Source organism: Nerophis ophidion, linkage group LG14 (genome assembly GCF_033978795.1).
Source record: "Nerophis ophidion isolate RoL-2023_Sa linkage group LG14, RoL_Noph_v1.0, whole genome shotgun sequence".
NCBI classification, from domain to species: domain Eukaryota; kingdom Metazoa; phylum Chordata; class Actinopteri; order Syngnathiformes; family Syngnathidae; genus Nerophis; species Nerophis ophidion.
In genome coordinates, this window is record NC_084624.1 from 7512602 (window position 1) to 7529903 (window position 17302).

General features: G+C 40.0%; 1 protein-coding gene across 1 annotated transcript in view; it reads left to right on the forward strand.

Moving 5' to 3' along the window:
• sema4e (semaphorin 4e) overlaps positions 1–17302 on the forward strand; it is a 53324-nt gene that overhangs the window by 26295 nt on the left and 9727 nt on the right. The window contains exons 6-11 of the mRNA XM_061919755.1: positions 259–355; positions 429–539; positions 633–784; positions 11685–11863; positions 11960–12113; positions 12178–12400. Coding sequence (XP_061775739.1) covers positions 259–355; positions 429–539; positions 633–784; positions 11685–11863; positions 11960–12113; positions 12178–12400 — 916 coding nt within the window. The remainder of the gene's footprint in view (positions 1–258; positions 356–428; positions 540–632; positions 785–11684; positions 11864–11959; positions 12114–12177; positions 12401–17302) is intronic.

Genomic DNA, 17302 nt, shown 5'->3' on the forward strand with positions numbered 1-17302 from the left:
AAGGGTAGTTTGAATTTCCTGGACAGTGGACTATGTTGATGGTAAAATGGTTTGAATCGGTTGAAAAATGTGGAAATTTGAAAAATGGCCAATTCATTTTGAATGGGAAAATTGCCCCGGAAAACCTGGAATTCTGGGAAATCTGAGATTTTTTGGAACTTGTTGAGGGAAAACCCGCGATTCCTGAATAGGCTGAAATCTGGAGAAGAAGAAGAAGTTGTTGAATAATAAATAGATGAATTGTGGTTGTGCTTGGAGTCCTATGCAGGTGGGAAGCTGACCCTGGAGCCTGGTGAGGATGGCAAAGGGAAGTGTCCATTTGATCCCTTCCAAAGCTACGCCTCCATCATGGTTGGTGAGTAGACTTGGGGACGGGGGGGAGTACATTCATCATGACAAGTGTTTTATTGCTCCAACATGTCTCTTAGATGATGACTTATACTCCGCCACTTCCATGAACTTCCTGGGCTCTGAACCCGTCCTGATGCGGAGCTCCTCCTCCCCCATCCGCACTGAGCTCAGAAACTCCTGGCTCAACGGTGACTCCAGCACCGTTTCGGCCGCATTTGGAGAGAAATGTCATGTTTGGTTTTTTTTTCTTCCTCTCCGTGCCTCCTCCTCCTCCATACCAGAGCCCACCTTTGTCTCCATGGCCCACATGCCAGAGAGCCAGCAGAGCCCGAAAGAAGACGACGACAAGGTCTACCTGTTCTTTAGCGAGACGGCCGTGGAGTGCGACTGCTACAATAAGCTGGTGGTGTCCCGCGTGGCCCGCGTCTGCAAGGTGAGATACAGGAAAAGTGTTTCATTTCATTGTTCATCCAAGGGCTTTTTTTTTACCAGTGTGTTACATGGCCTTTCCTTTCAACAACACTCAGTAAAGGTTTGGGAACTGAGGAGACACGTTTTTGAAGTGGAATTATTTCCCATTCTTGCTTGATGTACCGCTTAAAGGCCTACTGAAATGAGATTTTCTTATTTAAACAGGTCCATTCTATGTGTCATACTTGATCATTTCGCGATATTGCCTTATTTTTGCTGAAAGGATTTAGTAGAGAACATCGATGATAAAGTTTGCAACTTTTGGTTGCTAATAAAAAAGCCTTGCCTGTCGGTAGCAGACGCGTGACGTCACGGGTTGTGGAGCTCCTCACATCTGAACATTGTTTACAATCATGGCGACCAGCAGCGATTTCCCCATTAATTTGAGCGAGAAGGAAAGATTCGTGGATGAGGAAAGTGAGAGTGAAGGACTACGAAAAAAAAATACTCGGATAATTCTGAAAATCCCTTATAAATGGATTGTACCTGTATGGCGCTTTTCTACCTTCAAGGTACTCAAAGCGCTTTGACACTACTTCCACATTCACCCATTCACACACACATTCACACACTGATGGAGGGAGCTGCCATGCAAGGCGCCAACCAGCACCCATCAGGAGCAAGGGTGAAGTGTCTTGCTCAGGACACAACGGACGTGACGAAGTTGGTACTAGGTGGGAATTGAACCAGGGACGCTCGGGTTGCGCACGGCCACTCTTCCACTGCGCCAAAGCCTTGCCTGTCGGTAGCAGACGCGTGACGTCACGGGTTGTGGAGCTCCTCACATCTGAACATTGTTTACAATCATGGCCACCAGCAGCGAGAACGATTCGGACCGAGAAAAAGCGGCGATTTCCCCATTAATTTGAGCGAGGAGGAAAGATTCGTGGATGAGGAAAGTGAGAGTGAAGGACTAGGAAAAAAAAATACTAGGATAATTCTGGAAAATCCCTTATAAATGGATTGTACTTGTATAGCGCTTTTGTACCTTCAAGGTACTCAAAGCGCTTTGACACTGCTTCCACATTTACACACACATTCACACACTGATGGAGGGAGCTGCCATGCAAGGCGCCAACCAGCACCCATCAGGAGCAAGGGTGAAGTGTCTTGCTCAGGACACAACGGACGTGACGAGGTTGGTTCTAGGTGGGATTTGAACCAGGGGCCCTCGGGTTGCGCACGGGCACTCTTCCACTGCGCCACGCCGTCCCTCACTTATCCGTCACTTATCTGCTTATTGTGTTACTTGTGTTTTAGTGAGATTATATGGTCTTACTTGTACAACCTGAAGGTCGGCCCCGCACCTTTGTGAATTATTGTGAAGTGAATTATATTTATATAGCGCTTTTCTCAAGTGACTCAAAGCGCTTTACATAGTGACACCCAATATCTAAGTTACATTTAAACCAGTGTGGGCGGCACTGGGAGCAGGTGGGCAAAGTGTCTTGCCCAAGAACACAACGGCAATAACTAGGATGGCACAAGCGGGAATCGAACCTGCAACCCTCAAGTTGCTGGCACGGCCACTCTACCAACCGAGCTATGCCGCCCCGCTCCACCCCTTTCTTCAGCACCAGTCGACGGGTGGTGGCGATGCCCATCTCTACCCTTCGCAGGGGACCCTCTTCTAAACACGATCTTTCGAAATGATCGCTGTGTGTGGTCCAATCCAACCGCGTTCGCTTGACATCTCTGTTCCATAGTAAAGCTTGACCGTCATCTTTCGGGAATGTAAACAATGAAACACCGGCTGTGTTTGTGTTGCTAAAGCCGGCCGCAATACACCGCTTCCCACCTACAGCTTTCTTCTTTGATGTCTCCATTATTCATTGAACAAATTGCAAAAAATTCAGCAACACAGATGTCCATAATACTGCGGAATTTTGCGATGGAAACAGACGACTTATAGCTGGGAACGATGCTGGAACAAAATGTCCTCTACAATCCGTGACGTCACGCACACGCGCGTCATCATACCGCGACGTTTTCAGCAGGATACAAAATTTAAAATTGCAATTTAGTAAACTAAAAAGGATGCAATGTTAAGAATTTTTCATTGATACATAAACTATCAGACTGTGTGGTCGCTAGTAGTGGATTTCAGTAGGCCTTTGAGTTCAACAGTCTCCTTTTTCATATTTTACCCTTCACACATTATCAATGTCTGGACTACAGGCAGGCCAGTGTAGTACCTGCACTCTTTCAGAATCAGAATCAGAAATACTTTATTAATCCCTGAGGGGAAATTAAGATTTTCAATCCCATTCAAAAGCAGACAAACATTGCAGGGAGACAGAACAGGATCGCTGACGGGTCTGCCAACTTCCGGCGCGTTCTACTAAAAAGCTGAGAAACAGGTAAACGCCGGGGTGGGGGGGTTGTAAAAGGACCTCAAAAATGGCACATATTAGGAGACATATTATCTGACGTTTTGTTATTATGCGAAACCATCTTGTCATACCTTCTGGTACCTGTTGACGTGTATTTGGGATCTGCGTACATCCTGAAAATTTTAGTCCGACGCCGTAGTCAACAAGTGTTAGAATAATTGTATCGAAGTTATCAAAATACTTTGTGTTGAAACGAGCGGGAGGACAAAAGCGGTCTTCGAACCTACCAAGAAGAAAGCTTGTAGAACTCCACTGTGTAGGATGGGAAGCAACATGAAGGCGTTCGGTTTCTTTCATGCATTGTAATCAACAGAAAGATATTGTCTTGACCCAAGAACTGATTAACGTGGACCCCGATTTAAACAAGTTGAAAAACTTATTGTGGTGTTATTATTTCGTGGTCAATTGTACGGAATATGTACCGTACTGTGCAATCTACTAATACAACTTTCAATCAATCAATCAATCAATCAAAACTCCAAAAGCGACGAGGGAGCAGGACCAGACTCTCCTCCAGGCACCGCTTCTTTAAACTGTTTTACGACCTTTTCTGTGAACTGTTTATGTCCTTTTCTTTTGAACTGTTCTGTAACCAAAGGCGGTGGGCAGTTTACGACCCACGTCCCTTAGAAACAGCTGTCGCCATGTCATCAGGAAAAGTCCAAATAAATACAATCTTTCGCCAGAGCGTTCTGAGACACTGAACAAGGGTACAGTCTCCAGGTGTCTCTCCTCATCGAGCCAAATTGAATTCTGTCTCTGTTTCATTCTTTGCTTCTGGTCTTGTTTAAAGGGGAACATTATCACCAAACCTATGCAAGCGTCAATATATACCTTGATGTTGCAGAAAAAAGACCATGGATTTTTTTAACCGATTTCCGAACTCTAAATGGGTGAATTTTGGCAAATTATACGCCTTTCTGTTTATCGGTCTTTTAGCGATGATGTCACCCAGGTAACACACCCGCCATATTCATTTTCACATTACAAACACCGGGTCTCAGCTCTGTTATTTTCAACAACTTTGGTTTTTGTCTTAATTAAGAGGAATGTTTTGACAGTGGATGTGGGTTGAAAAATGTGGGAGGAGTAGTCGCCCCCAAAAAAAGGGTGGAAATGGGGATTTGGAAAACCAGGAATTCTGGAATTTTTTTAAACTTGGGGAAAAAGGGCAGTTTGAATTTCCAGAATGGTGGAATTTGTTGATGGTAAAATGGTTTGAATCGGTTGAAAAATGTGGAAATGGTGGAAGTTTGTAAAATGGCCGATTCATTTTGAATGGGAAAACCGTAAATTATGGGAAGTCCGGGATTTTTTTTTAGAATTGCTGAAGTAGAGCACAGAATTCCTGAACAAGCTGAATATTTTTGAAGTTGTAACAGTTTGAATCAGATGAAAAATGTGGGAATTGTGGAACTTTGAAGAATGTCTCATAGATTTAAATGGGATTTCCCCGAAAAATTGGGACTTTGGGGACATTTTTTAACTTGGTACAAAAGGATAGTTTGAATTTCCAGAATGATGGAATGTGTTGATGGTACAATGGTTTGAATCTGTTGAAAAATGTGGAAATGGTGGAAGTTTGAAAAATGGCCAATTCATTTTGAATGGGAAAACCGGAAATTAGGGGAAATCCAGGAATTTTTTTTATAATTGTTGAAGTAGAGCACACAATTCCTGAACAAGCTGAATATTTTTGAAGTTGTAACAGTCTGAATCAGATGAAAAATGTGGGAATTGTGGAACTTTAAAGAATGTCTCATTGATTTAAATGGGATTTCCCCGAAAAATTGGGATTTTGGGGACATTTTTTTAACTTGGTAAAAAAGGATAGTTTAAATTTCCAGAATGATGGAATGTGTTGATGGTAAAATGGTTTGAATCGGTTGAAAAATGTGTAAATGGTGGAATTTTGATAAAAATGGCCAATTCATTTTGAATGGGAAAACCGGGAATTCTAAAAAATCCTTTTATTTCTTTTGAACTTGGAAAAAAGGATCATTTGAATTTCCAGGACAGTGGACTATATTGATGGTAAAATGGTTTGAATCGGTTGAAAAATGTGGAAATGGTGGAAGTTTGAAAAATGGCCAATTCATTTTGAATGGGAAAACCGGAAATTATGGGAAATCCGGGAATTTTTTTAATAATTGTTGAAGTAGAGCACACAATTCCTGAACAAGCTGAATATTTTTGAAGTCGTAACAGTTTGAATCAGATGAAAAATGTGGGAATTGTGCAACTTTGAAGAATGTCCCATTGATTTAAATGGGATTTTCCCTAAAAATTGGGATTTTGGGGAAATTTTTTAACTTGGTAAAAAATGATATTTTGAAGTTCCAGAATGATGGAATGTGTTGATGGTAAAATGGTTTGAATCAGTTGAAAAATTAGAAAATGGTGGAAGTTTGAAAAATGGCCAATTCATTTTGAACGGGAAAACCGGGAATTCTAGAAAATCCTGTTTTTTTTTTTTAACTTGGAAAAAAGGATAGTTTCGGCATGTTTTTTCGACTATTTTTTGGAACCTTGGAGACATCATGCCTCGTCGGTGTGTTGTCGGAGGGTGTAACAACACTAACAGGGAGGGATTCAAGTTGCACCACTGGCAAGAAATCTGCCGCCAGACCCCCATTGAATGTACCAAAGTGTCTTCACATTTGACCGGCGATGCTAAGACAGACATGGCACAGAGATGTATGGATAACCTGCAGATGCATTTGCAACGATTAAGTCAACGAAACCACAAAGGTGAATTTTGTTGATGTTGTTGACTTATGTGCTAGTCAGACATTTTTGGTCACAGCATGACTGCCAGCTAATCGATGCTAACATGCTATTTACGCTAGCTCTATGTACATTTGAAACTGGACACCCACATTTAATGCCAAACAAACACTTACCAATCGACGGATTTAAGTTGCTCCAGTGTCACAAGATGCGAAAGTCCTGATCGTTTGGTCCACACATTTTACCGGCGATGCTAATAAGGCAGCCATGCTATGGGCCACTTCATTAGGTACACCCACGCTATGGCCGAATAGCGACAATAGCTATTCGCTCAATAGCTTCAATTTCGTTTTCGCTATCTGCCTCCATACTCCGACCATCTGTTTCAATACATGCGTAATCTGTTGAATCGCTTAAGCCGCTGAAATCCGAGTCTGAATCCGAGCTAATGTCGCTATATCTTGCTGTGCTAACCGCCATGTTGTTTGTGTTGGCAGCACTGTATGACGTCACAGGGAAATGGACAGTGGTTTCGAAGATAGCAAAAATAAGGCACTTTAAAGCTTTATTTAGGGATATTCCGGGACCGGTAAAATTTTGAAAAAAACTTCAAAAAATACAACAAGCCACTGGGAACTGATTTTTATTGTTTTAACCCTTTTGAAATTGTGATAATGTTCCCCTTTAATAGATGCCATCAGTGTTTGAATCTGACATCGAGCTTCTTCTTTTTTTCTTATCTTCTTATTGTGGGGCATTCATCCTCCGCCGTTGCCATTTCTAATATAAAGTAGAGTAAAGCTCTAACTTATATCCGTCAGTAAAATCGCTGTGGGAGCGCTAAAAAGTACCGCTATAACAAAAGAGGACCGGGAGAAGACAATCGAAGTGGAGGCCTTATGGCCTCGAAACATATTCTACACCATTTGTGTCTCTGAAGAACAGGTCCTATCATTAAGTGTCAAAACACACCATCAAATACTTTTTAGTCTGCTCTTCATGGGACAGTTTGTAGAGGATTTGAAGTGTGCTGTCATTCTCGGGCCTGAGGGAGTTTTTCACAGAAGCATATCAGACGTGCATTAAGACACGCAGGAAATGTTTTTTTCACGCGTTAAAAAGTTGCGCGGTTTTTGTTGCCTCAGAACGCTTCCTGAGCTATTTCCGCTGGCTGGTTGCCAAGCTGAGTTTCTTCACTTTTTTTCACAATTACTCACTGTGACTTTGTAAAAAAAAAAAAAAAAAAAAAAAAAAACACTCAAAATTAACTTACATTTTGTGATGATAAGCTTACATAAAAAAATATATTTATTTATTATAAAGTTCAGTTAAATGTTAGGTTTTATGTACATGTATGAATCTAAAGTTCTGCCGTACAGCAAACATCTTCTGCACATGTGCTTACTGAGTCTCAAAACAAAAGTGTTGAAAAAAGAACGTGAGACAAGAGGAAGTTAAATGATGTAAGTAGAAATCTTTTTACACTCTCGTCACAATTTTTCACAATTAAGAATGATAAAAAGTGACTTTGTTTTTACTTTGGAATAAATGGGTAACGTTCCTGTTAATAATAATAAAAATAATAATAATAATGGATTTTATTTGTTAAAAAAAGCACTTTACATTGAGCAAACAACCTCAAAGTGCTACAGTGTATTTAAAAAAAAAAAAATTTAATAAAAATAATAATAAAAAATATATAGTAAAAATAAAATAAAAATAAAAACTACAACAGCCTAATAACTAGAATTATCAATCAATCAATCAATCAATCAATGTTTACTTATATAGCCCTAAATCTCTAGTGTCTCAAAGGGCTGCACAAACCACTACGACATCCTCGGTAGGCCCACATAAGGGCAAGGAAAACTCACACCCAGTGGGACGTCGGTGACAATGATGACTATGAGAACCTTGGAGAGGAGGAAAGCAATGGATGTCGAGCGGGTCCAACATGATACTGTGAAAGTTAAATCCATAATGGATCCAACACAGTCGCGAGAGTCCAGTCCAAAGCGGATCCAACACAGCAGCGAGAGTCCCGTTCACAGCGGAGCCAGCAGGAAACCATCCCAAGCGGAGGCGGATCAGCAGCGCAGAGATGTCCCCAGCCGATACACAGGCAAGCAGTACATGGCCACCGGATCGGACCGGACCCCCTCCACAAGGAAGAGTGGGACATAGAAGAAAAAGAAAAGAAACGGCAGATCAACTGGTCTAAAAAGGGAGTCTATTTAAAGGCTAGAGTATACAAATGAGTTTTAAGGTGAGACTTAAATGCTTCTACTGAGGTGGCATCTCGAACTGTTACCGGGAGGGCATTCCAGAGTACTGGAGCCCAATGGAAAACGCTCTATAGCCCGCAGACTTTTTTTGGGCTTTGGGAATCACTAATAAGCCGGAGTCCTTTGAACGCAGATTTCTTGCCGGGACATATGGTACAATACAATCGGCAAGATAGGCTGGAGCTAGACCGTGTAGTATTTTATACGTAAGTAGTAAAACCTTAAAGTCACATCTTAAGTGCACAGGAAGCCAGTGCAGGTGAGCCAGTACAGGCGTAATGTGATCAAACTTTCTTGTTCTTGTCAAAAGTCTAGCAGCCGCATTTTGTACCAACTGTAATCTTTTAATGCTAGACATGGGGAGACCCGAAAATAATACGTTACAGTAGTCGAGGCGAGACGTAACAAACGCATGGATAATGATCTCAGCGTCTTTAGTGGACAGAATGGAGCGAATTTTAGCGATATTACGGAGATGAAAGAAGGCCGTTTTAGTAACGCTTTTAATGTGTGCCTCAAAGGAGAGAGTTGGGTCGAAGATAATACCCAGATTCTTTACAGTAATCGAGACGAGACGTAACAAACACATGGATAATGATCTCGGCGTCTTTAGTGGACAGAACTAATATTCATATATATAGCAAAAGGTTTTTTTTTTTTTTAAAGAAGGGTTTTTAAGCCTTTTTTAAAAGCATCATCAGTCTGTGGTGCCCTCAGGTGGTCAGGGAAAGCGTTCCACAGACTGGGAGCTGTAGCGCAGAAAGCCCGGTCTCCAATAGTACGTAGCTTTGTCCTTGGAGGTTAGCCTCTTTGGAGCGGAGGTGTCATGTGGAGAATTTGGGGGAGAGCAGTTTTTTGAGGTAGAGGGAGGGCATTTCCATGGAGGCACTGGTGGGTTAGCAGATCCGCTTTGAACTGAACTCTCGCGGCTGTGTTGGAGCCACTATGGATTGAACTTTCATAGTATGTTATTTGACCCGCTCGACATCCATTGCTTTCGGTCCCCTAGAAGGGGGGGGGGGGGTTGCCCACTTCTGAGGTCCTCTCCAAGGTTTCTCATAGTCAGCATTGTCACTGGCGTCCCACTGGATGTGAATTCTCCCTGCCCACTGGGTGTGAGTTTTCCTTGCCCTTTTGTGGGTTCTTCCGAGGATGTCGTAGTCGTAATGGTTTGTACAGTCCTTTGAGACATTTGTGATTTGGGGCTATATAAATAAACATTTATTGATTAATTGATTTATTGATAGATAGTAGGGAGACTTTGTATTCAATCCTGAGTCGAACACAAAGCCAGTGAAGGGATTTGAGAATTGGTGTGACATGGTCGTATTTTGTTACACCTCTTTGGCAGGAAAGAAGGAGAAATAGTGTTTAAAATCCGGTGGCACCGCAGTTGAGTTTGTCGTGACCCCAGGACGCAGGCACGGACGGCGACGTGCAGGTAAAATAGTTTAAATAATCTTGGGGGGGGGGAAAAATGTAGCCACCATTGTGGTGCTACAATAGTCTACAGATGAACCAGAAGGAACTTAAATAGGCCTAATCACCAAGTAAAAAGAAGAGGGAAAAAGAACAGGAAATGGAGGTGTGGAAAGTCCTATAGCACAGGTGTCAAACTCAAGGTCCAGGGGCTAGACCTGGCCCGTCACATCCCTTTTAAAGGCCGTCGAAAACCTAGAAGTAATATTTGTCAATAAAGTAGTTTTCGTACTACCAAATTTTCCGGACTATAAGGTGCACTTAAAATCCTTTTTTTTCCCTCAAAACTCGACAGTGCGCCTTAAAACCCGGTGCGCCTAATGTACGGAATAATTCCTGTTCTGCTTACCGACCTCAAATCAATTTTATTTGGTACATGGTGTAATGATAAGTGTGACCAGTAGATGGCAGTCACACATAAGAGATACGTGTAGACTTCCATATCATGGCAATAAGTAAACAACACCAACATTTTATATGTTCCATTGAAAATATAGAACATTACACACGGCGCTCAAAAATCCATCAAAATGTTTTAGTAGGACTTGGCGGGCCACAATAAATGATTTGACGGACCACAATTAACGACGTGGCGGATCACATTCAATAACATGGCGGACTTCAATTAATGATGTGGCGGCCCACTTTGAAAAACATGGTGGGCCACAAAAATGAAGTGGTGGGCCACTTTAAATCACTGGCAGACCACAATAAATGATGTGGCGTACCACATTGAATAACGTGGGGTCACATTAAATGACTGGCAGACCACGATAAATGATGTGGTGGACCACATTAAATAACATGTCGGGCCACATTAAATGACTGAAGGACCACGATAAATGATGTGGCGGACCACGTTAAATTACTGAAGGACCACAATAAATGACGTGGCGGATCACATTAAATGCACAATAAACGATGTGGCGGACCACATTCAATAACCTATTGGGCCACTTTGAATGAATGGTGGACCACATTAAATTGCTGAAGGACCACAATAAATGTGACGGATCACAATAAATGGCTGGTGGACCAAAATAAATGATGTGGTGGACCACATTCAGTAACATGTCAGGCCACATTAAATGACTTAAGGACCACGATAAATGAATTGGCAGATCACATAAAATGCACAATAAATGACGTGGCGGACCACCTTCATTAACCTACTGGGCCACTTTAAATAACTGGTGGACCACAATAAATAACGTGGCTGACCACAATAAATAAGATGGCTGACCACTTTAAATTACTGAAGGACCACAATAAATGATGTGGCGGATCACAATAAATGACTGGCAGACCACTATAAATAATGTGGCGGACCACATTCAATAACATGTGCGGCCACGTTAAATGACTGGCGGACTAAAATAAATAATGTGGTGGACCACATTCAATAACATATCAGGCCACAATAAATGACTGAAGGACCACCGTAAATTATGTGGCAGATCACATAAAATGCACAATAAATGATGTGGCGGACCACATTCAATAACCTACTGGGCCACTTTAAATAACTGGTTTACCACGATAAATAATTTGGCTGACCACAATAAATAATGTGGCTGACCACGTTAAATTACTGAAGGACCACAATAAATGATGTGGCGGATCACAATAAATGACTGGCAGACCACAATAAATGAAGTGGCGGACCACATTGAATAACATGTGGGGCCACTTTAAATGACTGGCAGACCAAAATAAAGGACGTGGCGGACCACGTTAAAGTACTGAAGGACCACATTAAATTACTGAAGGACCACAATAAATGATGTGGCGGACCATATTCAATAACATGTGGGGCCACAATAAATGACTGGCTCACCACAATAAAAAAAATGACTTTTTTGAGAACCAACATTTTCATTAGTCAGCAGTTTTCTGCAGCAAGTGAGTATTTTAAAAGTGTAAAAGCAGAGAGAGTTCCCAGGAGAGTTCCCAGGACCTGCCTTTGTCCCCGCAGGGGGATCTTGGAGGGGAGAGGACCCTGCAGAAGAAATGGACTTCCTTCCTGAAGGCCAGGCTGGACTGTCCCGTCCTGGACTCTCAGGTCCCGCACGTGGTCCGGGACACGTACCGCTGGTGTGACCCCCGCAAGCACTGGAAGGACTGTTTGTTCTTCGCCGTCTTCACGCCGCAGTTGTACGTAGCGTGTGGGCGGGGTCCGCCTTGACAGGAAGTGTTCTGCCCTGACAGGAAGTGTGCGCCTCGGCCTCATCCTGCCTCTTCTGTGTCCAGCGACACGTCGCAGCTGTCCGCCGTCTGCTCCTACCGCGTGGGGGACATCAGCAAGGTGTTTGCCGAGGGCAAGTTCAAGACGCCGGTTGCCGTGGAGACCTTCATCAAGTGGGTGATGTACAGCGGCGATGTCCCCGTGCCTCGGCCTGGAGCGGTGAGTGTGGCCCTCGTTACGAGTCCCGGGAAACCTTTTGACTTCATCCCGGCCTCCTCATCAGTGCATAGACAGTGAGGCTCGCCAGGCGGGCATCACTCAGTCCCTGGACCTCCCGGACCGGACCCTGCAGTTCATCCAGGACAGGCCCCTGATGGACCAGGCCATCCAGCCCAAGGAGGGCAAACCTCTGCTGGTGCGGAGAGGCCCCGCCTTCACCTGCATCGTTGTCCAGCAGGTGCAGGCCAAAGATGGCGGAAAGTACCATGTCTTGTTCATTGGCACAGGTGCGTCTTTTCTGTACTTTCTATCATGTCTGGTAGTTTATATCATGTCCTGTAGTTTATATCATGTCCTGTAGTTTATATCATGTCTTGTAGTTTATATCATGTCTGGTAGTTTATATCATGTCTTGTAGTTTATGTCATGTCCTGTAGTTTATATCATGTCTTGTAGTTTATATCATGTCTTGTAGTGTATATCATGTCTTGTAGTTTATATCATGTCTGGTAGTTTATATCATGTCTTGTAGTTTATATCATGTCTGGTAGTTTATATCATGTCTGGTAGTTTTTATCATGTCTTGTAGTTTATATCATGTCTTGTAGTTTATATCATGTCCTGTAGTTTGTCATGTCTGGTAGTTTATATCATGTACTGTAGTTTATATCATGTCCTGTAGTTTATATCATGTCTGGTAGTTTATATCATGTCTGGTAGTTTATATCATGTCTTGTAGTTTATATCATGTCTGGTAGTTTATATCATGTCTTGTAGTTTTTATCATGTCTTGTAGTTTATATCATGTCTTGTAGTTTATATCATGTCCTGTAGTTTATGTCATGTCTAGTAGTTTGTATCATGTCTGGTAGTTTATATCATGTCCTGTGGTTTATATCATGTCTGGTAGTTTATATCATGTCTTGTAGTTTATATCATGTCTTGTAGTTTATATCATGCCTTGTAGTTTATATCATGTCTTGTAGTTTATATCATGTCCTGTAGTTTATGTCATGTCCTGTAGTTTATATCATGTCTGGTAGTTTATATCATGTCTGGTTGTTTATATCGTGTCTTGTAGTTTATATCATGTCTGGTAGTTTATATCATGTCTGGTAGTTTATATCATGTCCTGTGGTTTATATCATGTCTGGTAGTTTATATCATGTCTTGTAGTTTATATCATGTCTTTTAGTTTATATCATGTCTTGTAGTTTATATCATGTCTGGTTGTTTATATCATGTCCTGTAGTTTATGTCATGTCCTGTAGTTTATATCATGTCTGGTAGTTTATATCATGTCTGGTTGTTTATATCGTGTCTTGTAGTTTATATCATGTCTGGTAGTTTATATCATGTCTGGTTGTTTATATCATGTCCTGTAGTTCATATCATGTCCCGTAGTTCATATCATGTCCTGTAGTTTATGTCATGTCCTGTAGTTTATATCATGTCTGGTAGTTTATATCATGTCTGGTAGTTTGTATCATGTCCTGTAGTTTATGTCATGTCTTGTTCATTGGCACAGGTGCGTCTTTTCTGTAGTTTGTATCATGTCTGGTAGTTTATATCATGTCTTGTAGTTTATGTCATGTCTTGTAGTTTATATCATGTCTTGTAGTTTGTCATGTCTTGTAGTTTATATCATGTCTGGTAGTTTATGTCATGTCCTGTAGTTTATATCATGTCCTGTAGTTTATATCATGTCTGGTAGTTAATGTCATGTCCTGTAGTTTATGTCATGTCCTGTAGTTTATATCATGTCTTGTAGTTTATATCATGTCCTGTAGTTTATATCATGTCTTGTAGTTTATATCATGTCTGGTAGTTTATGTCATGTCCTGTAGTTTATATCATGTCTGGTAGTTTATATCATGTCTTGTAGTTTTTATCATGTCTTGTAGTTTATATCATGTCCTGTAGTTTATAGCATGTCTTGTAGTTTATATCATGTCTGGTAGTTTATATCATGTCTTGTAGTTTATATCATGTCCTGTAGTTCATGTCATGTCTGGTAGTTTGTATCATGTCTGGTAGTTTATATCATGCCCTGTGGTTTATATCATGTCTGGTAGTTTATATCATGTCTTTTAGTTTATATCATGTCTTGTAGTTTATATCATGTCTGGTTGTTTATATCATGTCCTGTAGTTTATGTCATGTCCTGTAGTTTATATCATGTCTGGTAGTTTATATCATGTCTGGTTGTTTATATCGTGTCTTGTAGTTTATATCATCTCTGGTAGTTTATATCATGTCTGGTTGTTTATATCTTGTCCTGTAGTTTATGTCATGTCCTGTAGTTTATATCATGTCTGGTAGTTTGTATCATGTCCTGTAGTTTATATCATGTCCTGTAGTTTATGTCATGTCGTGTTCATTGGCACAGGTGCGTCTTTTCTGTAGTTTGTATCATGTCTGGTAGTTTATATCATGTCTTGTAGTTTATGTCATGTCTTGTAGTTTATATCATGTCTTGTAGTTTATGTCATGTCTTGTAGTTTATATCATGTCTGGTAGTTTATGTCATGTCCTGTAGTTTATATCATGTCCTGTAGTTTATATCATGTCTGGTAGTTAATGTCATGTCCTGTAGTTTATATCATGTCCTGTAGTTTATGTCATGTCCTGTAGTTTATATCATGTCTTGTCGTTTATATCATGTCCTGTAGTTTATATCATGAGGGACGGCGTGGCGCAGTGGGAGAGTTGCCGTGCGCAACCCGAGGGTCCCTGGTTCAAATCCCACCTAGTACCAACCTCGTCACGTCCGTTGTGTCCTGAGCAAGACACTTCACCCTTGCTCCTGATGGGTGCTGGTTGGCGCCTTGCATGGCAGCTCCCTCCATCAGTGTGTGAATGTGTGTGTGAATGTGTGTGTGAATGGGTAAATGTGGAAGTAGTGTGAAAGCGCTTTGAGTACCTTGAAGGTAGAAAAGCGCTATACAAGTACAACCCATTTACCATTTATTTATGTCTTGTAGTTTATATCATGTCTGGTAGTTTATGTCATGTCCTGTAGTTTATATCATGTCTTGTAGTTTATATCATGTCTTGTAGTTTATATCATGTCTTGTAGTTTATATAATGTCTTGTAGTTTATGTCATGTCTTGTAGTTTGTCATGTCTTGTAGTATATATCATGTCCTGTAGTTTATATTATGTCTGGTAGTTAATGTCAGGTCCTGTAGTTTATATCATGTCCTGTAGTTTATGTCATGTCCTGTAGTTTATAACATGTCTGGTAGTTTATGTCATGTCCTGTAGTTTATATCATGTCTTGTAGTTTATATCATGTCTTGTAGTTTATGTCATGTCCTGTAGTTTATATAATGTCCTGTAGTTTATATCATGTCTGGTAGTTAATGTCATGTCCTGTAGTTTATATCATGTCCTGTAGTTTATGTCATGTCCTGTAGTTTATATCATGTCTTGTATTTTATATCATGTCTTGTAGTTTATATCATGTCTTGTAGTTTATATCATGTCTTGTAGTTTATGTCATGTCTTGTAGTTTATGTCATGTCTTGTAGTTTATATCATGTCCTGTAGTTTATATCATGTCTTGTAGTTTATATCATGTCCTATAGTTTATATCATGTCTTGTAGTTTATATCATGTCTTGTAGTTTATATCATGTCCTGTAGTTTATATCATGTAATGTAGTTTATATCATGTCTTGTAGTTTATATCATGTCCTGTAGTTTATATCATGTCTTGTATTTTATATCATGTCTTGTAGTTTATATCATATCCTGTAGTTTATATCATGACTTGTAGTTTATATCATGTCCTGTAGTTTATATCATGTCCTGTAGTTTATATTATGCTTTGTAGTTTATATCATGTCTTGTAGTTTATATCATGTTTGTAGTTTATATCATGTCCTGTAGTTTATATCATGTCTTGTAGTGTATATCATGTCTTGTAGTTTATGTCATGTCCTGTAGTTTATATCATGTCTTGTAGTTTATGTCATGTCTTGTAGTTTATATCATGTCCTGTAGTTTATATCATGTCTTGTAGTTTATGTCATGTCTTTTAGTTTATATCATGTCCTGTAGTTTATATCATGTCCTGTAGTTTATATCGTGTCTTGTAGTGTATATCATGTCTTGTAGTTTATGTCATGTCTTGTAGTTTATATCATGTCTTGTAGTTTATGTCATGTCTTGTTCATTGGCACAGGTGCGTCTTTTCTGTAGTTTGTATCATGTCTGGTAGTTTATATCATGTCCTGTAGTTTATGTCATGTCCTGTAGTTTACATCATGTCCTGTAGTTTATATCATGTCTTGTAGTTTATATAATTTCTTGTAGTTTATATCATGTCTGGTATTTTATATCATGTCTTGTAGTTTATATCATGTCCTGTAGTTTGTCATGTCTTGTAGTTTGTATCATGTCTTAGTTTATATAATGTTTTGTAGTTCATATCATGTCCTGTAGTGTGTCATGTCCTGTAGTTTATGTCATGTCCTATAGTTTATATCATGTCTTGTAGTTTATGTCATGTCTTGTAGTTAATATCATGTCCTGTAGTTTATGTCATGTCTTGTTCATTGGCACAGGTGCGTCTTTTCTGTAGTTTATATCATGTCTTGTAGTTTATATCATGTCCTGTAGTTTATATCTTGTCTTGTAGTTTATATCATATCTTGTAGTTTATATCATGTCTTGTAGTTTATATCATGTCTTGTAATTATGTCATGTCTTGTAGTTTATATCATGTCTTGTAGTTTATATCATGTCTGGTAGTTAATATCATGTCTTGTAGTTTATATCATGTCTGGTAGTTTATATCAAGTCTTGTAGTTTATATCATGTCTTGTAGTTTATGTCATGTCATGTAGTTTATGTCATGTCTTGTAGTTTATGTCATGTCTTGTAGTTTATATCATGTCCTGTGGTTTATATCATGTCTTGTGCAGCCCTTTGAGACACTAGTGATTTAGGGCTATATAAGTAAACATTGATTGATTGATTGATTGATATCATGTCTTGTAGTTTATATCATGTCCTGTAGTTTATATCATGTCCTGTAGTTTATATCATGTCTTGTAGTTTATATTATGCTTTGTAGTTTATATCATGTCTTGTAGTTTATATCAAGTCTTGTAGTTTATGTCATGTCATGTAGTTTATGTCATGTCCTGTAGTTTATATCATGTCTTGTAGTTTATATCATGT